The sequence below is a fragment of the Ascaphus truei genome, chromosome 13 (assembly GCF_040206685.1).
Source record: "Ascaphus truei isolate aAscTru1 chromosome 13, aAscTru1.hap1, whole genome shotgun sequence".
Taxonomy (NCBI): domain Eukaryota; kingdom Metazoa; phylum Chordata; class Amphibia; order Anura; family Ascaphidae; genus Ascaphus; species Ascaphus truei.
In genome coordinates this window covers 14,287,616-14,311,625 of record NC_134495.1, presented here as the reverse complement: position 1 = coordinate 14,311,625, position 24,010 = coordinate 14,287,616, and the positions used below count along the sequence as shown (strand labels likewise).

Genomic DNA, 24,010 nt, shown 5'->3' with positions numbered 1-24,010 from the left:
ATCTAAATTCTCTTTATTATTCTTTGTCACAAGATTGCTCTTTTTTGTTTTGCTGATTTCGTTCTGTTGGTTCTCTTCTCTTTCACCCTCCTGTTTTTTTTTTTTTTTAACTGTTTAGTCACAATTTAAAAGTTAATCTGGTTAGAAATATTAATGTTAAAATAGAAAATAGAGGAAGTAGAAAAGATAAGTCAGCAACTTTCAAATGGCTCACAGCAATTACTCTGTGTATTTCTAAAGGAAATGTATGCACATTTGGATAATGTGATTGTTTGTAATATACTGTTTTGGGTAACGTATATTTCGTGTGTTCCCTGTATATTTTTTCCTCAATAAAAAAAATAGATATATATGTGTGTGTGTCACTGCCATTAGTGCACTTTTCCCCTAGGATGGACTGGTCCCTAAACATGTCACTGCCCTTAGTACAGTTTGGTGCTAGGAGGGATTGGCCCCTTAAACATGTCACTGCCCTTAGTACAGTTTGGTGCTAGGAGGGATTGGCCCCTTAAACATGTCACTGCCATTAGTGCACTTTTCCCCTAGGATGGACTGGTCCCTAAACATGTCACTGCCCTTAGTACAGTTTGGCGCTAGGAGGGATTGGCCCCTTAAACATGTCACTACCCTTAGTACAGTTTGGTGCTAGGAGGGATTGGCCCCTTAAACATGTCACTGCCCTTAGTACAGTTTGGTGCTAGGAGGGATTGGCCCCTTAAACATGTCACTGCCCTTAGTACAGTTTGGTGCTAGGAGGGATTGGCCCCTTAAACATGTCACTGCCCTTAGTACAGTTTGGTGCTAGGAGGGATTGGCCCCTTAAACATGTCACTGCCCTTAGTACAGTTTGGTGCTAGGAGGGATTGGCCCCTTAAACATGTCACTGCCCTTAGTACAGTTTGGTGCTAGGAGGGATTGGCCCCTTAAACATGTCACTGCCCTTAGTACAGTTTGGTGCTAGGAGGGATTGGCCCCTTAAACATGTCACTACCCTTAGTACAGTTTGGAGGGACTGTCCCTTTAAAGCTCTGAAAAACAAATAAGAAACATCATTAAACTCCATGTTTATTTGTTGAAACACATTTCCCTTAAGGTCACAGAGACCCTGATGTCTTCTTATTATTTTTTTTTAAACTGGATTATTCACTGCTAAGAACTACCAGTCCCTTCTTCCCCACCACAGTTACTGTATCTGAAGAACTGAATCATTGTAATCATCGTTAGAAGGTGTGCTGCATTGTTCAACCCTTTTTTTCCCCCCCCTGCTAAAGAACCCACTGAGAAATCTATTTCTGGATAAATCTGCTGCATAAGACTTTCAGACAGAAACGCAACAGACATCAGAGAATTCATTTAAATAAAGGAGCCTTGTCAGCCCCGCTTCGTTTTATTTCCATACGTTTTAGGTCATTAATTATTCGCGTGCGCTGCATCCAGGGAGAAGGGCAGAGAACACACAAAGCTAAGTGACGAAGAACTCCGTCCCATCAGAATCTTGTTGACAAATCAGGCAGTGGGAAGGCTCCGGCAGAGAGGTTTTCTGCTGATCAGGTTTTCTGCACTGATCAGGTTTTCTGCACTTATCACACTGGATTAGTTGGGCTTCTCATTTCTACTGTGCCCTGTGCAACGTACACAAGGATAAGTCATTATTATTCATTCCAACAGATCTCGGTTACTTCCTTTCATGAAACATAAGCCAAAGACCTTCCATGACCTCCAGTAGCCATTTACCCCTCCTTTTATCTCCCCTGCATAACTATCTCCAGTGAGAGGCATTGGTGAATACACAGGCCAGTGTAGAGTACGAGATGTTTTTTTTCCTGTGTAGCGAGGAGGTTTGGAACCTATATTTCAGATATATCTGATGGCACTGGGTGGAAATATAGATTTCATATTGCACTCAGTCATTTTCTGCTTATAAGGCAATTGCTTTTGGAGACTGCAACGCCGGTTCAACTGCTTTGCTTTGGAAAACAAACGTTCTTCAAAGTGAGGAGTAATCATATGCTCACAGTTCTGTGTACTAAGAAAGCCAACGGTATCTTAATCATTTCATGATTCATTACCAGCCAAACAAGTGCAGCTCCCAATCAATCAATAGCATTGCAAGGGGAAATCGGACCATGCCTGGCACGCTCTCTCAACAGAACAAGAGGAGTCTATTCTGCCATCCATCACTTGGGAGATTCCGTATCAAAATTCAAATCTCATTCCATTGAAATATCTCTTGGCAGAGGGTTTTTTTTTTTTTTTTAAATGTCCTTTAACATTTGCTGTTTGGGATAGGGCCACTCTATCTGCAGGACCTGTCATGGCTAATTTATTCCTCAGATCGTTCAGTAATCAAAACATGGCAGATCAATGTTCCAGAAAAACCTTGACATTTACTCACACTGAGTGAAGTTACGTTTGACCTTGAACTGTAGCGAAAGGGAACGAGGTTTGGTGTTTTTATAGGAGCGCTTCATCTTGTGGAAGGAAATAGTGGTGATCATTAAACTACAAAAATACACCTACAGCACTCTGTATCAGTGGTTGCCAACCTCTTGTTGGCTAAGACACCCTATAATTATTGTGTGAAATTCTATTCTAATAGCGTGTCTGAGATCAGATGCATTGTAAGGAGCCCTAACCCTCTCTAATAGTGCGACTGAGATCAGATGCATTGTAAGGAACGCCAACCCTCTCTAATAGCGCATATGACATCAGATGCATTGTAAGGAACTCCAACCCTCTCTAATAGCGTGTCTGAGATCAGATGCATTGTAAGGAACCCCAACCCTCTCTAATAGTGCGTCTGAGATCAGATGCATTGTAAGGAACCCCAACCCTCTCTAATAGTGCATCTGAGATCAGATGCATTGTAAGGAACCCCAACCCTCTCTAATAGTGCGTCTGAGATCAGGTGCATTGTAAGGAACCCCAACCCTCTCTAATAGTGCGTCTGAGATCAGGTGCATTGTAAATTCTTCTGTATTTGATTCCATTTTCAAATTACCTGAACATTGCAGGGAACCCTTTAGGGATTCCCAGAGAACCCAATGGTTCCTAGGAACCCTAGTTTAAAAACACTGCTCTATATGAATATTAAATAATTCTTCTTGTTTCTATCACCACTATGGTTTCTTCTCCTTACAGCAAATAAAACCTAAAGTTGCAAAAATGTGCCTATTTGGGGCATATTCAGAAATCTACATTTGCTGTTCCACACACAGAACATTCTTCAATGTTTTTGAGGTTAGAGAGCCTATAAATAACACTAGTTCGGTAATAAGTTGCTTCAGGTTCTATGTATCAAGGCAATTTTGACATTAAATTAACATTAAGGTCCATATCTATCAAGTGGAATAAACTGGAGATGGCTTCAAAACGAAGCAAAATTGTGTCAATGTATCAAGGTGCTTTGCCCCAATTTTGCTCCCGTGAGTATTTTGGGCATGGTTATCATAATGAGGCGTGTCTGCCTTTGCTCCTATTATTGGTGCAGTTTCCCTTTCTTTTTTAGTAAAATAAATGTGCCAAGTGGAAGCTGACTTGAACCTCCGCTCCCAGGAGATCTGGCGCAAATGGGTGCCAATGAAAATGTTTGGTCTGTGTGTGGACCATTGTGATACATAGCTACCAAACACTAACACGTTCAATATGTTGTGAAGCTTCATGGCGTACTGCATAAGAGCCTACGAGAGGGGTTTTATGTCTTGGCATCAACGTATCAAGATACTTGGTGCCTATTTCGCCCAACATGAGCGTCCGCCGTAGATATAATTAAAGGAGCAATCCGCACTAACTAACCTCCATTTGTTTTACAGCACTGGAACCAGGGGGTTCTTCTAGAGGTTTGCCGCACTAATTGGATCTCCAGAGACCCTTCCCACTTCCCGAGATATTTACTGGTGTAGTTAGCGGTGTTACTCTCTGTTTTTTTTTTTTTTTTTTTTTAAAGGGGATTTAAATGGCCATCCAATAGGAAGCCACAACCAATGATGTTGCAGCTTCCTATTGGCCAGAGATTTGGCACAGCTGCTGTGTTTCCCCTGAGGGTGATTTAAACCAGGTAACTTCACCGGTAGGAATATTAGGTCCCCAGAGCTGAAAACAGTGACGTTTGGTTCAGGGAGACCCCCAAGTTTTTCATCCTGTAAAATAAATGGAGGGGTAAAAAAAAAGCAACTATTAGGAGGAACTGCGCCTTAAAAAAGGGAGATTTCAAGGTCACACAAATGCCTTCTTCATCTCAAGAACCATCATGTGAGTTCATTAAAAGCAGCAACAACCCCCCCCCCCCCCCCCAAATGGAAAAGTCTGAATCCAGGAATATTCCGTCAACAAGTCAAGATGCTTTCAGTAACAAAATAACAGAAAAACTTGTATTGCATTTATCTGCTAAGCTTTTATGCACCCTGGCTTGTTCAACACCTTTCCTGCTCTGGTGAATTGGCTACCATTTAAGATTAAAAGCTGCAAATGAATACTCACAAGGGGAACACAGCAGTGAACTCAGGCGGACAAAACTCAAATAGAAAATGTGCATCTTAATTGAACCTCCAGCCTTGAAATCTTGGCTGGCAGAGCAGGGCGTGAGCTGAAATTAAAGATGCTTTAACACATGGGTGCAGGCACCTGCAATAACCACTTAGCTGATTCACTCTGCCTGCACTGCGCTTAGAATCATTTTTCTATCCGCCGACTGAAGCTGAAACAACCAGACACCCTAGAGAGAGCTCATATTCCCCATCCCGTAGCACCGGTCCCTGTCCCCTTCCCCCTACGCAGCTGAAAGGAGATCCGATTAAAAGAAAATGAAGTTGAAATTGAAATTTAAGTTGAGACGGATTAAACCTTTTTAGTTGGAAAGGGCTCTTAACCCTTTCAGTGCAAGGTACTCTCCTCTGGCACTGAGGCCCCTAAGCAACATGCGGTGAAGCCATCTTCCCTCCCCAAGCTGGTGAACAATTTAGTCCCATTCAATTTAATGAAGCTGAGCTCTTCTTTAACACAGGGAAATAGCTTCTCATGTTGCAGTCCCAAAATGAAATTGTTAGCCTTTAAATAAATACTATGCTAGATTATATACTTTCAAAATTCTAAAGCAACTTCAGTTTTCGGCGATTCGTGTCCTGTTGAGAAATTATAGTTGCGCTCGCATGGCGGGGGAGGTGGGCATGTCGGTGGGGTGCAGATGTGATGTCACAGAGCTGGTTCGCTCTCATTGGGCGAACCGCTCACGTGACGCGCCAGCGAGCGGCAGAATCAAATGTCTTTGTCTCTGCAAGCAGCTGAGCGCAGAACACTCACGGGCACGCTGGACAGTCTCATTGCAATCATGTGTTTGATCGCGTGTCGCATGAGGGTGCAAGCGCACTCAGCTTCACCCTGGACGAGGCCTACGTTTGTTGCACTGTGTATATACATCCACTTCACTCAAATAGAACCCTTTGCCCCCTGCGGCGTCATTCTCCTCACTGCAACCTAGAGGAAGCACCAAAGGAAGAGGAGAGCAGGACAAAGCAATGGAAACAAAGAACAACATGTACATTTAGGGGAAGAAACCAATAACCCATGAACCAAACCACAGTAGAAGATACCAGCTGACAAATACAACATTGTGTAAGGTGATACTTAGAGGCAACTGGATCTACACTACTGTACAAGCAAACAAATGTAAGACAATAGCACTGGTGCTAAAACCATGCCGGCTAGAGCTACAAGTCCTGTACCATAGTATACAAAAAATAAAAACGTGAAGCGCACAGCCAAAAATCTAACAGCAATTCCTGCTTACATTTCCACTTTTATGTAAATACAGCTAAACCCCCTTATAACGCTGTGCTTGGGGTCCAAAGAATCACATCGCGTTATAAGCGGATCGCGTTAGAAATAATGTACAGTTGTATGCATTGTACAATAAAGTATTTAAGACACCAATAATCGTGTTGTAAAGTATTCATATATACGAAAATTGGGAGCCGCGCTTGAAATGCTTCATAAAAGGGGATTCGCGTTGTAACGCATCGCGTTGTAACGGGGTTGAGCTGTACTTGTAGCACAGAACAGATTTTAACGTTTCGGTTCAGCCCCAGTACACCTTGTATGAGATCAACATTTTTTAAATAATTTTTTTTTAACTTGCTCTGCTTTAATCTCTGCGTTTGCTACAACCATAAAAGAATGACAATGCCTAGTTGCTCTTTTGCCTGCCAAGTCCATCTTACCCATCACGCTGCTTTTCGGATTAAGAGAAAGCTATTTTCTGTGTGTAGGCCAGCAGCAAAGATCTATAAGCGAAATATTCTTTAAACTAACTCAAAGCAATGCTTTTGCTCCCGGCTGTACAATTTATTTTATTGGTGTTAACAACCATTTTCTTAACGCGGCGGCTTAATTATTGCCAACCTTTAACTACATTCTTTTTCCAGCTCTCATTAACAATAAAAGGGAAGAAAAAGCAAACAGTCGTTTACTTTGTACTGTCTCCAGAACATTTAGGGGATATATTGGAAAGCCGGGTAATTCTGGTAACACATGCTGTAACAGCTTGGCTGAATACTGAGACTTATAGACTCTCTGCATTGTACTAAAACATTGCTTTAACTTAGTATTAGCATTAAGTGCAATGTACAACAAATGGATTGTAATCTTCCCATTGCAGTCAATCATTATGCCTGTTATTAAGACCAATGCTTTATTTACTAATGATAATAAAATGAAAAAAAAACATGTAACACTTACTCTCATGCCCAGTTCAATGTTCTCCCCTCCATACACCTCCATCCCCGGGTCTAGCAATCCAATGTCTCCAAAGTATGACCGGTCCACCACAAAAGAACAGCCAATCATCGCCGGAGTCCTGGTGTAAACATACAGAAAGACACACAAATCATTGCGGCGTTTGTACAATTGACGTATGTTCTTGTGTCTGCTACCAGCTTTATAATGTAATAACGGAAGGGATGTCCCAGAAGGGAGAGGGACGGCGGTGCACCGCGTTCCGTAAAAACGGAGGCTGGGTCGCTAAAAAACTTGCTTTATTGGATCTTGCTACAACATGCTAGCACACAGGAGTCTTGAGAGGAACCTCTGACGCGTTTCTCGCATGCGTGCGCTTTGGCAAGGAGCCCTGATCTTGGAACCCTATGCTTCCGGTTTTTTTCCCCCCCATATTTTTCTTATAATGAAATAAACAGCCAATTCGACCAGGCTCAAATGTCTAAAAGATCACACCTTGGTCCTGGAATAGGTTGCCGACTTTCATAGCTGGCTTGGTTGTATACTTGTCGAATGCAGCCTGCCAAAAGGCTTAAGGTTGTCAGGAGGAGGAGAACAGAGAAGTGAGACACTACTTGGTGTATTCCAATGCGTGTCCACAGGCAAAATCTTTTACACACGGTGTGATGTTTAAGGGATTAGAAAGGCTTAGGGAACCTACATGAGACATATAGATAGACCCTTGCTGTCTTTATCTCAGTACCAGGAATTTTACAGCACCATGGACAGCGGAACAGCAGTGCATCAACCACTGAACCCTTTCAAGGTCAGAGCCAGCTGCTTTGTAAGTCATGCTGTCATTAGTAACAGGATACACTACATCATGGGTCCAGGAGAGACAGATGTGTTTTATATCTGACTTCCTGTAAGTATTTTTTTTTTTTTAACACATCTTCTGCACAGCCAGTGAATTCTGATGAGAAAGGGCCGTTGATGTAATGAGTGCCTGGCCTCCATGTGGTCCCCTGTCAATTCAGGACTAATTCATTCTAGTTTTCAGTTAGTTCAGTAATAAATCATGTTATTCCACCCAGCAGCATGATGATATTTGGGTCACCAATGAATCAAGGTCAATGTTTATCCTTTGAGAAGAACCACAGCGAGGGTATATTCAGGGAGTGGGTATAGTCAGGGAGTGGAGAGAAACAACCTGTTAAATAAACATGTTTTGACTTATCTCTTACAAATATATAGTCCTCTGTTGGTGGTCATCTATTCCAGCAAAAATATCTTATAATTCTGGTTCATATACAAGACTGCAAGGATAACCATGAGAGGTTTGCCTAGGGCAAAGGGTTCTCAACTCCTATCATCAAGACCCTCCAACAAGTCAGGTGTTCACGATCTCCCTGCTTCAGCACAGGTGACTCAATCAGTGGCTCATTCTGAGCCCACCTGTGCTGAAGCAGGGATATCCTTAAAACCTGACCTGTTGGAGGGGCCTTGAGGATTGGAGTTGTGAAGCCCTGGCCTATGACGTTATGGTTTGAGTTTTTTAATTACACATTTTGAATGGAAAGTCATTTTCAAACATTATATTGCATTGCAGGAGAAGGAGCGGCTCAGTGAGTAAAGACACTGACTGACACTGAGATTGTTGCAGGTTCAATTCCCGGTGTCGGCTCCTTGTGACCTTGGGCAAGTCACTTTATCTCCCTGTGCCTTAGGCACAAAAAAAAACATAGATTGTAAGCTCCACGGGTTAGGGACCTGTGCCTGCAAAATGTCTCTGTAAAGCGCTGCATACAACTAGCAGCGCTAAACAAGAACATGCTATTATTATTATTATTGCAGGCTGTTTTTTCTCGTTCCATATTGAAAGGAAGAAAACATATATGTAATTCCCTTCATGCTTAATGAAAACAATTATACATGTGTTCAATTTCTGACTTGACAGCAGAATTTCGTGTTTTTTTTTAGCTGCATGAACTGAAATATCATTTAGATTTGCGTGTTATATTTTACAAAAGGATGGAATAATCTTTTATCATGAGACTCCCATAAAGCCAGTGCAATGACACCCAGTGGAATCATTAAAACAAGCCAACGCACTGGAAAAATGATGGATGGTTCGTGTATGACGCTGATGCTCCATATTATTTACCAGAAATCACTCGTGGAAAGACCCCTAAACTGTCCCTTTATAGCAATAGGAAGAAACAGGAGAGAATCGCTAGTTTGCCTATAGATAGGATGCTGAGCTTGATCAATGGAATTTAGCACACACAAGGTTTTGGTTGTGAATACTCAAGTTTGTAAGTTTAATTCCAGCCTCAGCCACACACTGTGGCCCTGATCCACAAAAGGGTGCTAAGCTTTATGAATGGGGCTATGGCTTAACACCCCTTTGTGGATCTGCGCCTTTGGGTGCTATGTACCAAGCTCTGTAAAGTGTATTTACCTAGATTCATACAAATCATCATTATTTTCTGTTTGCACCTGGGTCAAATGTTAGAAACTGGTTATTTACATTTGATTCAAGAAGTTCCTACCACTTTACTGGCAGGTTTGTTTTGTAATAGCCAGAGAATTATGGCCCTAGAACCAGGAATCGATACAGCGCTTTGTAATATGTGTATATAACTCAACTATGCAAGATGGGCAACTACTAAATGTGACGGGAGGGGGTAACCAGGCTCTATAATAAAGGTCAAGCCCGTTTGGTTACCCCTGCTCCGTGTATAAGGGCCCCAGATAGTTAGCTCTTGGGCCCAGTAACATTGTATTACTGCATTATACTGTTTGTAATAAAAACCATCTTTGGTGTTTTTCCCTTCCCAGGCATGCAATCAAGCAGGGATTGCTAGTGGGTGAGTATCAAGGGGGGTTTTGCGGAGGAACGTGCCTAGGAGGTTGGGGTTCGGAGTTGCCGGTTCCCCCATAAAACGTACCCGGGAATCATGCCTGATTCTCGGATACATGTAGGCACATTTTCCCGGCAATATCTCCCCTTGAACACGTAAGCGCGACTCACCACTAGGGTACCCTGCTTCAGCACAGCCCAGAAACGAGAATGAGGCACGGGGATAAATATGTATTCCTGTAGCTGAAGGAATCCCTAGGTTAAGGTGGGTACCCTAGCTGGTGCCAAGGTGACCCACAACCAGTACAGGGTTTGTGGGTGCCCCAACCGTATATAAGGTTAGAGGGGGGGAGGGGGACTCTGAGAGTTCAGACTGAGTCCAAGGGAAAGTGTGTGGGAAATAAGTCAGACAGAAATAAAATGACAAACATTTTTCCTTTTCTGTTCCCTGTACCCAGAGACTCGGAGTGTATTAAAATATACTTTAATATAGTTGTAATGTGTTTAAACATTCGGAACCAATGTCCAAACAGGCAGCCCGTGCAAACCTATAGGAGCCGCCGGTATGTCTGCTGGACATCGGAGATCAAAGCAGCCAGAGGATGCCCAGAGGTGTGAACAGCATTTGGTCAGCGGGTCAAGGCGGGGTACCAGCTTCGGAGATCAACAGCAGTCCTCCGGGATGCCACTTGTTCTGCCATACTTAGTGGAGCCTGCCCAGTGGATGGCATTGGGATGGCTGGGGAGGTATGTGGCAGGTTTGCGCATGTCCCTTAGCTGTTTCGAATATACCGCGGACCCGGCTTTTCTAGCCAGCTCAGCTCTGATTGGTTGCTTGGGAAAGTTCCCACACGCTGATTGACTGTCCGCTCTGCTTCTATTTTATGGATGAAGCAGAGAATACTATAAGAAGCTGCGAGCCAATCAGATGGTGTGTTCCCCTTGCGTCTGAGCTGAAAGAGCGCGGCTGGATTTTCAAAGATGCTCTGTTTGTAATAGCAAAGCAACCGGCTTCGATTTCAAGCCTGAAAAGCCTGCCCGCCAAAGTCGAGCATTCTGCGCCCAAGTTCTCAGAATCGAACGTAGCGGACATGGCTGAGATTTTATGCCGATTTGAGTTCCAGGAGATTTGGGCTGACTCCCGGTCAGGAGGGACCAAGTTCTCAGAAGAGAACGTAGCGGTGGCGTATGAAATGTTATCCCGATTTGGGTTCCAGGAGATTCCGGGCTAAGTCCCGGTCAGGGTAAAACTTAAGAGTTCCCTGCACCTAGGAAAGTCTAGTTTTCGACCCCAGCACCAAAGTAAGTGTGTCTTTTTGTCTCTATTTTGTGTTCCATTGTGTGTAAGCGAATTTATGCCGAATAAATTACAATTAATTTCTCTACCTTGTTTTTCTCAATGAATGATCCTGGTAAAAAGGTGTAAATAACCTGGTCTCCCGTGACACTAAATACTAAAACGAAGGCATTATGGGTCAAAATTACCAACTGGTGCGAGACACCTTGAATGGGTCACAAGGTGCTTTCAAGTGCCAGCAGGTAGGACATAGAACTGCTTAGTAAATAAGGGTCTACATGTTGAGGGAATGAAAAGTTTGCTTTGCCGATCTGTCATTTGGCTAAAACCAATGTAAGATAGATTGAAATTGCATTGCTACCTTCTATACCAGCAAAATATGGTAGAAGACGAGAGCTTGCAGTATTTAACTCACCTGATTGGAGCAGACTCATCTCCTTTTTCTAGCCAGTCCTGAGGCGGAGTAATATACATGCACCATAACCCCCAGTTGTAGCCATGCGCTGCGTTGGCGTACTGCTGCACTTCAAACGTATTGTACTTGATGTTGTCGATTGCTGGTAAGATGATACGGCTGCGGTCTTCCTTGATCCTTGTAATGATTGGCTCAGCCCTGCATACAGAAGAGGAAGAGCTTGTCAGACGTTGAATACTGCCGGAATTCTCAATCAAGAGCATTCTAACAGACAAAAGAGAGCCGGAGTGGCTTAATAAGAAAGATCATCTCTGGACTGTAAGGATCAGGTACAAATCTCAGTGCCAGCTACTTGACCTGTAAGGTTTTCACCCTCAATTTAGAACTATTGTGAATTGAGCTTTGTTCTCTGCCCTTCTCTGTCCCTGTTTCTATCTGGACTGCAAGCTTGTGGGTACTTGTGTCCCTGCTAATCCCTCGTGGTGATGGGTGCTACTGTGGAGTGGATCTGTGTGATCTTTCCCCTCTCTCATTACCGTATGTCTAAATGTCTGTGTGACTTTTATTAAATATTTTTGCAATATAATTGTTTTTGCTTTTTGTTTTGTATTCCCCCTTTGCGTCCTTTTTTTGTGTTTTGTGCGTTGGATTGACCCCGTTGATCGCGGGAGGACTGGAGCAGCAGAGTGTTCTTACAACATCGTTTGGGACAGTTTGGGGATAGCGCACACTGCACCCCTTGCTTCCAGCTACTTGACCTCTCTGTACAAACGAATTAGAGGGAATTGTGTGTGCCTATACAATAACACAAAGTCTTGGGTTTACAATTCAACCTGCATTATTATTACCCATAAAAGTTCATACCAACATCATGGAAAACCGGTCTCTTTATCATTTCCTGGCCAATGGTCGATTATTATTCTCTTTTAATCGCAGCCTGATACATTTGATAAGGTTAGGAAGACCCGTCCGTGTGGTAAGGCAGTGTCTCCCTTGCAGGAGTCCTGGAGGGTAACAGTTACAGAGCCGAGCTTGGCTTCACGATCCTGACTTCCACTTGTTATTATTTGCATCGTAACAACGTATCCATTTTATAGTTCTTATTAATATTTCAAAGAAATATTTCTGGCACCACAGAAAATGACTGACGGGACATTAAGCCATGCTCTAATGGGTGTAATAAGCTGTCACTTCTAGGACATCCACAGTAAGTAATTATCTCGTTCTCAGCCTGCTCGTTCATACAACAGGCAACTTCATGTTCCGTAAAGAGAGTGAGAGGCTGATGGTGCTTCAGTCTGTTTTACTGTAATAGGTATATGGAGTGGAGCTCTGAAAATGTGACATGGATTACTTTGGTATGCACAGCACAGACCTAGAGCAGTGGTTTTCAACCTTTTTTTGGTTAAGAAACCCTATAATTATATTGTGAACTTCAGTGGAACCCCAACCCTCTCTGATAGCGTGTCTGAGATTAAATGCATTGTAAGGTACCCCAACCCTCTCTAATAGCGCGTCTGAGATGAAATGCATTGTAAGGTACCCCAACCCTCTCTAATACTCTAATAACCCCAACCCTCTCTAGGACTACAGTTCTGACACCCCCCGCCCCCCCACCCCCGCCGGCAGTGTTGTGAGTCCCATTTCACGCCTCGTGGACCCCCTTTATATCCCTCCATCTTCCCATGTATTTCTCTCCCCTCCATCTCACCTGTCACTCTCCCCCCTCCATCAATTACCCCACTCTCACTCAATCCCTGCCCCACGCCTCACATGTATTTGTCTCCCCTGCGTCTCACTCTTACTCCATCTTTTCCTCACTCACCCCCTCTCTCCTCTCACTCTCCCCCCCTCCGTCAATTACCCCACTCTCACTCCTTTCCTTCCCCCCCACACAATATGTACCCCCAGAAAAACACCCCCAATGCAAAAAACTTCCCACCCCCAAATACATATTAAAAAAATCCCCATCCCCCAAATATATACAACCTTCCCATCCCCCCAAATATATACCACCCCCCAAATACATACAAAAACCACCTCCCCAATACATATTTTTTTTAAACAATACATATAAAACCCACCCAAATACATTAAAAAAAAAACCCTATTCATCTAAAAAAAAAACAAAGACCGCAAAGACCACAATACATCTAACCCCCCCCCCCCATACATCTTAAAAAAAAAAAAAATACATCAAAAAAAACCAAAACAATACATTGTGACAGTCACAGGATAATGGGCAGCTTTCTGTCTAATTTATAGAAGAAAGTGCAGACTTAGTATGGAAGTGATCCGCTCCACAGTTTCACAGTTGATGAGACTGTGGGATACAAACTCCAGGCCAGAGATTAGTGGTTCTGGTTTTTCCCTCACCTGCTCTCCTAATTACTAGAACAGGTATTTAGAGCAGAGAGGGTTGCTTTTTCAGTCTCTTGCCTGGAGGCTGGGGGTATCGCAGCTCCCCTGCATCCAGTTCGGGGAGGACGCCCCCTTCACATACTGCAGCATCTGAGGATCTAATTGGATGCTGTCCCCATCTCACAGTTAAGGACTCAATGTTATCTCTGTGTGTTATTATAAGTTGGTAACTGGTTTAGCCAGGCAATATAGCAGATAGGGATATGCATGTGAGTTAGACTCCTGACAGGAGTAGATGTTTCCTTTTATGATTTATTTTGTACTTAAAGTGACGGTGTTTAAAAATGTGTAGTGTCACTGATGGAGAAATAAACCGCTGAAGGTTGAGGCCTGAGTGTCCCTTGTGTGTATACACGTGCTTATCCCCCTTATATACAAAACAAACCCTAGAAGACTGTGTCAGGAAGAGCCTGGGCAAGCGGCAACGCTACATAAATGGAGCAGTTTGCCACAACATCTAAAAAAAAGACCCCAGTGACTGCCGGGGTTGCAGGTGACTGCCTGGGGGGTGAGGGTGGGGGGAACTGAGTGCCAGGAGGTGACTGCATGGGGGGCTGGTGACTGCTGGGGGTGACTGCTAGCGGGGCGGTGACTGCCGGGGGGGAAGGTGTGGTGACTGGGGGGGGGAGCGGTGACTGTGGGAGGCCATGTGGCCAGACAGAGCAGTTGCCGGTGGGCCCATGGGTCTCCCCACCTGCAGGCTTCTTCCTTTCTCTGTCCCACGTCGGGCCCTCTTGACTTCAGCACGTGCCGGGCCTCCACTCATGCCGCCGCACACCGGAAGCTGAGCAAAGCTTACTTCCGGCGCGCCGACATCAGATAGGCCCATCCCGTGCTGTTGTCACAGGGCCCGGCGTGGAACAGAGAAAGGAAGAGGCCTGCAGGTGGGGAGAGCCGGGGCACCCCGCAGCCACCAGGCCCGGGACACTTGTCCCTTCTGTCCCCCCCTGTCGGCAGCCCTGAGTGCCATGGGACTTAGAAAAAGAAGAAGAAAAAAAAAACAACTAGTGCAATCTTCCATTTTTTGGCCGCACTTTTTTCTTAGTGAATACCATTTTGACACACGCTTTTTAGTGTGCGGTAAAACAATACAAAGTCGCTCAGCAATGCACTGATTTTTATCGCAGTTTAGTGAATAAGCCCCTATGTGCCTTTTCCTTTAGAGTAAATGCCACCTTCTATAGAAAGTAAATGCTAGAAAGGTCAGACCTAAACAATAATGGCGTTCTCTAACAAAGACAAAATAGTTGTACTTCACCTCCAGGCAAACAGATGGAGAGACATATGGGGAAACCATCAGGGATCCTATCAGCTACCCAATACTCCTCTTAATTAGTTTTCACACCTTGGTTTAGAATTGATGGAAATATTCATCAATTGAATAAAGAGCTTTTTAAGAAGGGATGTTTCTTGTATTATTTTTTTTTCTATTTGGATTATGTTATTGATGTTCTGCTCTGTAGAATACAGGTATGTTAGCGCCTTATAAATAAACAATAATATGAATAGTATTGACTATATCTTTCTTGGAACAATAATACACTATAAAAAAAATGGAGAATCAGATCTTGGGATGCCCCTTCCAGGGGTCTAAAGCTATGAAAAGTATCAAGAGTGGGTGCTGTGACAAAAAGACCTGGTCAAGATGTGGCACCCATGGAAAAATTGAGTCAAGCACATCAAAAATTGAAAGAATTCGATGGGTAGCAAAAAAGGTCATTTTAAGGACTTAAGGAAGTTATAATACGTAGCCTCCAATATTTCATCCCTGATGAAGGGGCCTGTATGCACCGAAATGTTGGTTGCTATGACTTCTTTAAGTCATTAAAATTACCTTTTTTGTCTGCCCATTGAATGCTTTCAATTTTTGGTGTGCTTAACTCAATTTTTCCAACACTAACACACTGACAACAGGAGAACTTCTACATTTTTAGACTGACGCTCTGTAATCCTGGTCAGTGGTGCCAATATTCACTAGGCAACAGATTCAGCCTAAAAAGGAGCATAATGCAGTATATGGTGTCATTGAGTATTACTGCAGCCTTCCAGCTCCGACCCTGTAGACTACCATCTCCTCAGAAAACAAAAGACCTATCAGATATATACAGTTAGGAGGTGACCAGTTATCACTGCTGCTGCCTTTGATCCCTATACCTGTGAAACCTGATTGGTCTCTTTAGCTCTGACCCATTTCTGTTGTATCTTGTACTATCCATTGTAACCGTATTAAACAAGTAGGATGGTCTTTGATTAAAATGAGCCTCAGGGCAATGCATGAATGCAGCATGTTGTCGGTGAAACATTGTACATGCTGTGTTGTGTAAGCTTCAGTTCCTCACATTGCAGGCTCTTACCAGCCAATGTTGAATTCCACATGAGCATCGAAAAAGCCAACAATTGGTGCATTGGCTGCCTTCCATCCTTGAATGCGGGCTCGAATCAGTCCTTCTCGTCTAGTATTACGAACTATTTTGACCAGCCCTGGGTACCTCTTATTCACGTATTGGTCCAAGTTAAATTTCAGCTCCACTGTTGATTAAAATACAGAAGTAGTCATTGAATGAACAACTCCAACATTTGTTGGTAAGAGCGCTCTTTTTTGGGGTTAATGAAGAAAACAATTGAATCTTCAATGTGTTGCAATGCAATGCATGTTTGGATTATACATTTTTGCAATGCACAAATTAATTTCCCCAATGTATGAGTCCTTATATTGCAATGTCAGTATGGTAAGGCAATACAGCACTGTGTAAAGGGCTGGCTGTTTATAAATAACAATAATCCATTACAAGACCTATTGCAATAATTGTAGCAGCTAAATGACTTAAAGCATCTCTGTCACCAGACATAAACTGAATTCAGTAGCAAACTGTAATAGGCTGTTGATTACTAAGGATACCTTGGGCTTAGATTTGTTACACCAATCTCTAAAAGGGCTTTATAACTAAAAGTAGTAGAATTGCTTTGATATGCACGTTCATAAAAAAAATGATAAAGGTCTCCGTGAAAATAAAAGCAGATGCTAATTTGCACTCATTCAACATCGATGACAGTTTTCTAGCACAATAAAAGATTCTTAACAATAGCTAGAACATTAATGGAATATTAATGAAATGATCAATTGTGTGTCCAAAACAAAATGTTCATATCTCAATCTATTTGTATAGCTATAGGCTTACCACAGCCATGGATAGGATGTGCAGTTGGACCACACTTTTACCAGTTTGATGGAAATAATTATATGTGACATGCATTGGTTTCAAACTTATTAACCTCCCGTAACCTTATTATATCTGATTTGTGGTTTATGTTTTGTTTCTCAATGTATATCTCCAGGAATCAGTTTGGGCTGAAGACAGGTATAAGATTTATAGAACTGTCCCTAAGTGGGCACCTAGCTTTGTGTTTCCCAAAGCCAGGATTAACGCAGCAGGCCAAAGACATTAAATAACCCATGTAAAGGGAGGACGCTAAAAGTGTCCCACTTAATGTACTCACCTGCATGTCCACGCCAAAATTCCTGATACCCTCAGTTTGGACATTGGATGATGCGTGAGAGACTTGAACAGTCTTGGTGAAACATGTGGATGGAAATTCTGTCGTCTTACCCTTTAAACGTTTCCGTTTCTTGTCTGCTTACCATTGTCACTATTGTCATCCACCAGTATGATCTCCTTGAGGAGGTGGGATGGAGTATGGTTGACGACACTGTGCACAGACCGTAGGATGACAGACAGCGCTTCGTTCACAAAGATGAAGACCACTGCAATCTGAGGAAGGCTATCGGGGTAGCTCATCTGTTTGCACCTGCAGAGGGTGTAATAAAAGGACAAATATAATATAATGGGTACAATTAAGCTGAGACAATGGCGGGTTTAGAAAACTGCCACCCATAGGCACTTACCTGGCGCCATGCTCCTCCTTCGTGCCGCTCTACTCTTTCAGTGTCAACTGGCGCTGTCATGTCACATGGCGGCTAGTTGCCATGGCAAGCCGTCATGTTGCCATGGCAACAAGAGATGGTGTGATGTCACGTTGCCAAGGCAATGCGACACCATGTGAGGTTGCGGCATAATTTGACGCTGAAGGAGGAGGGCGGCAGGAAGGAAAAGGTAAGAACTGTACAGAGGCCCCAAGCTCTACCCTGGCAATCAGTGGGGAAGAGAGCGGGGCCTCTGTATATGGGGGGGAGGGGGGGGAAGGGACATTTTCCACCCTAGGCCCAATGAGAAATCAGCCACTGAGGCCCTATGTTAGTGCAGTGCAGCCTCACATCTAACTGTGCCTTGTGCTGCTCGTCTGCCTATTCCTTGTATTGAATCATCTTTCTCGATATCCCAACCAAAAATAAATATAATAACACACAAAATGCTTAACAATAGCAAGAACAGTAATGGAATATTAATTAGATACATTAGTAAGAATGATCAATTGTGTGTCCAAAACAAAACGTTCATATCTATTTGTATAGCTATAGGCTTATCACAACCATGGATGGGATGTGCAGTTGGACCACACTTTTACGAGTTTGATGGAAATAATTATATGTGACATGCATTGGTTTCTTACTTAGAAACATCCCGTAACCTTATTGTATCTGGTTTGTGGTTTATGTTTTGTTTCTCAATGTATATCTCCAGGAATCAGTTTGGGCTGAAGACAGGTATAAGATTTATAGAACTGTCCCTACGTGGGCACCTAGCTTTGTGTTTCCCAAAGCCAGGATTAATGCAGCAGGCCAAAGACATTAAATAACCCATGTAAAGGGAGGACGCTAAAAGTGTCCCACTTAATGTGCTCACCTAGTTAAAAGCTAAACAAGGTCGGATTGTCTCCCCTTTCTGCCTTGGGGGATGCAAAAGGTTTTCAAAACTCCAATATCTGTAATGTCTCAATAGACTTGGAATATAAACAGAACTAGATATATTCAATAGACAAAACTAGGTATATTCAATAGACAGAACTAGGTATATTCAATAGACAACATAATATTTTGCGACCAATATTTACAAAGTGGTCCTCTCCTCCAACTTCCATCCTCTTCAAGTGAAGGTGCCATCCAGCACCGTAAGGTGTCTTATGAAATGTTACTGCTTAGAAATTGAGGCTGTATCTCTTAACCTACGGATTCATCTTTTGAGTGACATTTCTTTTTATTAAGAGGGTAGTAATTCCACTGTAGTCCATGAACCAGCAGCTGTGATTCCATTAAACTCTGTCAGGACAGCTCATGTGTAAGAGGGTGATGGTGATTGGTGAAGGAAATAAGGCTGGAGGCTCACAAAGAGGGATGGTGCAGATGTATTCATTTTCGGTTCTCTTCTAGAAATTCCATTGTTTAACAGTTCTTTCTAGTGACTCAGAGGCCGAGGCAGCCTGGCAAATTAATTGATTCATTAAATGAACAATGGGAACAGGTGTAAAAAAAAAAATGAATATAACCAAAATGAGCTTTTAAAATGCCAGGGACATTTAGTTAGTACAGGAAGGGATAATCACATTGATCCATGCAAAAAAAATGAATTTTGTTCTGCTCTTTTAGCCTCTGAATCTTTCTAGGGAGCCTGAAATGTTTCGGATTTCAGGAGAAACAATACAAAAGACTCATCCATTAAATATATTTTTCTGCACCTGACTCTCAGTTCTCTTGAGGGATAACAAAAAGATGGCACTTTAAAACTGTCAGCTCTGGTTAAGCATCTCAGTAAGTCACACCTGGCCTTTCATATGCTAGGTTTTTCCCAAGGACCCTTAACGGAGGAAATCTTCGCTGTGCCGATCAGTCAGGAAACACATGGGCTTCAAGGATTAATTTCCACTCCGTTTCTACTCCCCTTTCTGCTGCCAGGCTGTAGAAGTATGTGCCACTATGTTATGCATATCAAATATTTCACATGGTTTTCATTTTCTCCAGTTGGACTGCCGAAACCAAATGTAATTCCAGATGCGAGTGGACATTCCTAACAATGCTTTCTAATGGTGTCATACTCGGTTACAATATATCATAGCCACTCCCTTGCATTGCTCAGACACACCCATATACTGCAATTAAATTGCCTTATGCCATCACATAACTTTGTCCTATACATCAGACACTTCAACCAGGTCACCCTCTTGCACACATCACCATCTGCAGAGTCAGCGTTCTCACAGCAAGTAAGGCTTAGGCCTGGGACCCACTGCGCCCGGCGGCGCATGAGGCTGCACGGGCTTTCCCCACCAGCAGGGGAATCCTCCCGAGCCGGTCCCGGTCCCCCCTGGCTGCACAGCTCACTACACGCTGTGACGCGTCAGCCGCTAGGGGATACAAGAGAATTGTAATCCCTAGCGTCGACGCGTCACGTGGTGTGGCTGTGAGCCAATGAGGAGGGGAGGCTTCGGGAGGAGGAGAGGCTTCGGGGAGCGGGGAAGAGTGTGGAGGGAAAGCAGCGTGAGTGCCTGTCTGTGTGTGTGTCTGAGTGCGTGAGTGCCTGCCTCTTGTGTGTGTGTGTGTGTGTGTGTATGTGTGTGTGTGCCTGCGTGTGTGTATGAGTGTGTGTTGCTTTTGATTACCTTCAGCATCTCCAGCCCGAGCCCGTGGAGGGAGGGGGGGGAGAATAGAGGGTCCCTCCGCTCAAGCCACGCCCCCCCTTCCGCTCAAACCTCCCACTCCCGCCCACCTCCCGCTCCGGCTCCCACTCCCTACAGACCGCATATCGCGGTCTGTATATGTCAGCGCCCCGCCTGTCTGCAGTGCGGGAGCGCTGACGGAGGGAGCGGGGCCTTAGCCTTAATCCCCGCTGGCGCTGAGCGCACTCATGCTTGGAGAGCGCTCCAGGCATGAGCGCCGGGTGTCATTCTTGTGCGCGGGGGAGGGGCATTGCGGGTGGTTGAGCACGCGGGTAAGTATAGTTTTTTTGTTTACCTAAGCGCGGCTGAGCATGTGTGCACGTGCACGAGCGCCGCGCGCACCGCGCGAGCAGGGACTTACATATATCAATATATATAATTCCCCACCGCAAGCGCCGCCCGATCAGCGCTAGCGAGGACTTAGCCTAAATCGGTGGAGAGTTCTGGGTGCAGAGAATTCTACTCCGCCTGTAATCTGTTTAGTCCTTTTCATGGTTCTAAAAAAAAAAAATACAAGGTAACAGCAAGTATCAATTTTACCTGCTTTAGAAAAATCCAATGCAGACAAGGTATTATTAAGTCAACCGCCAAGGAGAAAGCCGTATTAAAAAACAAACATTGCAAGTCCGGTGGGGATATTTATACAAAGTGCTGCAATTTGCATCAAACACGGAGCTCACGTGGAGCGTCTTCGCGAGCAGTGGCCTATCTATACATCTTTCCAATCTCGCTCCTTACATTTGGCGCAGATCTCGTCGGAGCGGAGGTGAACGCCACCTAAACGCGAGATTCATCTCATAATATTGTTGTTCTGATTCTCTCCTCCCCTAACGCCTCCTGTAAACACTCGCAGAGCACTCATGCAGCAAGTGGAGAAAAGTGTGGCACAAATTGGGGCACGGCAGCTTGATACAGTATATCGACGCGGAGTCCAAAACAAAAATTGTGTGATTATTTTGGAGCAATATTCCAGTTGGAAAACGTAATACATGTCCACCCCATGTGTGCGAAGAAGAATAAAGGAACAATTAGATTGTAAGCTCCTCGGAGCAGGGACTCCTCTTCCTAAATGTTACGTTTTATATATGAAGCACTTATTCCCACTGTGAAGCGCTATGTACATTAATGGCGCTATACAAATAAAGACATACAATACAATACAACATTTAAGTGCGTTTGAAAGGAGTTGTACAGTGCATGAATGTACAAGAGCATTATTCCCATAAACAAGAGCAGGGCAGCGAAAAAACTGTTTACGTAGAGTTGAATCTATAAGAAAGAAAAGTTCTATATGTCTTTCATTTTCTAGGAAATTAAAATGGTTAATTTTCTTAATAATAAGAAAAACGGGGGTAATGTCACACTACAGGGTAGAGTTACTGAGCACTGCAGATTCAACAAGCCATCCAGCGGCGACTGCTATTCAGGTCCATAGCACTTAAAGGTTTAGACCAAGCAAATTTCTACGTGTTTAAAAAAATTTTTTAAAAATTGGGTCTAAAACGCTGAATGACTTTTTTAAAGTATTATAACGTAACAAGCATTTTTTGTTTCTATAGCAACCATTTACAAAGTCCCTTCCTCTTCTGAAACAGGCTCTGGCACAGCCCTTTTTGAGCCCTGCCCTCTCTCTAGCAGTGCACCAATTGTATCTAGTGACTGCCTGGTCAGATGATCTTCTCCATAGAACTTTGCATCTTTGGTCCTCTTCTGCTGCACTGACAGATATTTAGTGAACCCCTCGAGCCGAACCTTCACCGATCGATCACAGGAGAACGGATCAATCGCCAACTTGGCTAATTACCATCATTGTGTGGATTGTATTGATGCACATATTAAAGGGGGGTGGGGGGGAAATAAAATAAGAAAGAAAAATGTCAGCTTGGACTGCTGCTTAAACACCAGATCTGCTGTAGGTGCAATACCCCACAACAGCACTTAGTGAATCCCGACCTATGACCCCTGATAGAAGGAATTTGGTAACATACTATGTGCAGCTACGATTTTACAGGTAGCACTTGTATGTATTTCAGGCAGTACAGCATATTTATTAAATGCAAGAATACAGTTACAATATTGACAAACTATTCATGCCTTTTCAACCCCCCAAAAACCCACGTGTAGTCATACTGTACTTCAAATATCAGCCACAGGGTCGCTGGAAGCTCTCCCCGGGGGACAGGTCAAGACTCTATATCTTATACTATATTAGTGAAAGCACTGTATGCCTGCCTGCCTGCCTGCCTGCCTGCCTGCCTGCCTGCCTGGATTTCCGGTGTCCCTAGGGGAAATCTCATTGGTCCCTTGGGCCGCCCGCCCCCGCACACCTCTCATTGGCCTGAGGCGGAGTGACGGGCCACACACACACACACACAACACAGCAGCTCTATACACACACACACACACACACAACACAGCAGCTCTATACACACACACACACACACACACAACACAGCAGCTCTACACACACACACACACACACACACACACACACACAACACAGCAGCTCTATACACACACACACACACACACACAACACAGCAGCTCTATACACACACACACACACACAACACAGCAGCTCTATACACACACACACACCCCCTCTGTCCGCCCCCCCCCCCCCATCACGTGCGCCGCCCAGCACTGGCTCCGGATGGGAAGCGCGGCCCTCCTACCCCAGCCGCTCCCTTACCTCCCCGGCGCTACCTCCCGCTCAGGTAAGTCACTGTGCGTCCCGCCTCAGCCTCAGGCCCACTGCGCGTCCCGCCTCAGCCTCAGGCCCACTGCGCGTCCCGCCTCAGCCTCAGGCCCACTGCGCGTCCCGCCTCAGGCCCACTGCACGTCCCGCCTCAGCCTCAGGCCCACTGCGCATCCCGCCTCAGGCCCACTGCACGTCCCGCCTCAGCCTCAGGCCCACTGCGCGTCCCGCCTCAGCCTCAGGCCCACTGCACGTCCCGCCTCAGCCTCAGGCCCACTGCGCGTCCCGCCTCAGCCTCAGGCCCACACAGGGCGCTTCCTACCGCCGCTCAGCCGGACGCCACATCGAGCAGGCGCCGGGGGGGGGGAGTGCGAGTCTCAGGCCCACACAGGGCGCTTCCTGCCGCTGCCTGCACGCCTCACTCAGCAGGACGGCACATCGGGGGACCAAGCGGGCGCCGGGGGGGGGGGAAGCGCGAGTCATGGGGAACGGGAGGGGGGAGCGAGCCGCGAGTCACAGGGAACGGGGGGGGGGGCCACCAGCCGAACCAGCAGGGGGACGGACGCACGGAGGAGGGGGGGGGAAATGCCCATACATAAATTATGACAATACATATGCCCACTGCTCTACACCCCCCCCACCCCCCACCCCACTCCCCTTTCCCCCCCGCTCCCCTTTCCCCCCCCCCCGCTCGCTTTCTCCCCCCCCCGCTCCCCTTTCTCCCCCCCCGCCCCGCTCCCCTTTCTCCCCCCCGCCCCGCTCCCCTTTCTGCCCCCCCCGCTCCCCTTTCCCCCCCCCCAAACCTTTACAACAAATACTCACCTATTGTTCCACGATTTATAAATAATACTACCTATTACGCATTTACATCCCGGGCAACGCCGGGTCTCTCAGCTAGTTTGTTATATTTGTAGATGGGGGGAGGGGCTTTCTGGCACATTGTTCGGTTGTTGAGCGGAAGAGGGGTAGGGCAAGCTTGGGAGAAAGGCCCTAGAAGTT

At 44.9% G+C, this 24,010-nt stretch overlaps 1 protein-coding gene across 2 annotated transcripts in view; it reads right to left on the bottom strand.

Moving 5' to 3' along the window:
- Positions 1-24,010, bottom strand: part of GALNT9 (polypeptide N-acetylgalactosaminyltransferase 9) — a 110,891-nt gene that overhangs the window by 49,276 nt on the left and 37,605 nt on the right. For both annotated transcript variants that reach the window (XM_075568616.1, XM_075568617.1), the window contains exons 3-6: positions 17,345-17,511; positions 16,059-16,233; positions 11,284-11,481; positions 6,733-6,850 (exon numbers count right to left, since the gene is read on the bottom strand). In XM_075568616.1, coding sequence (XP_075424731.1) covers positions 6,733-6,850; positions 11,284-11,481; positions 16,059-16,233; positions 17,345-17,511 — 658 coding nt within the window. The remainder of the gene's footprint in view (positions 1-6,732; positions 6,851-11,283; positions 11,482-16,058; positions 16,234-17,344; positions 17,512-24,010) is intronic.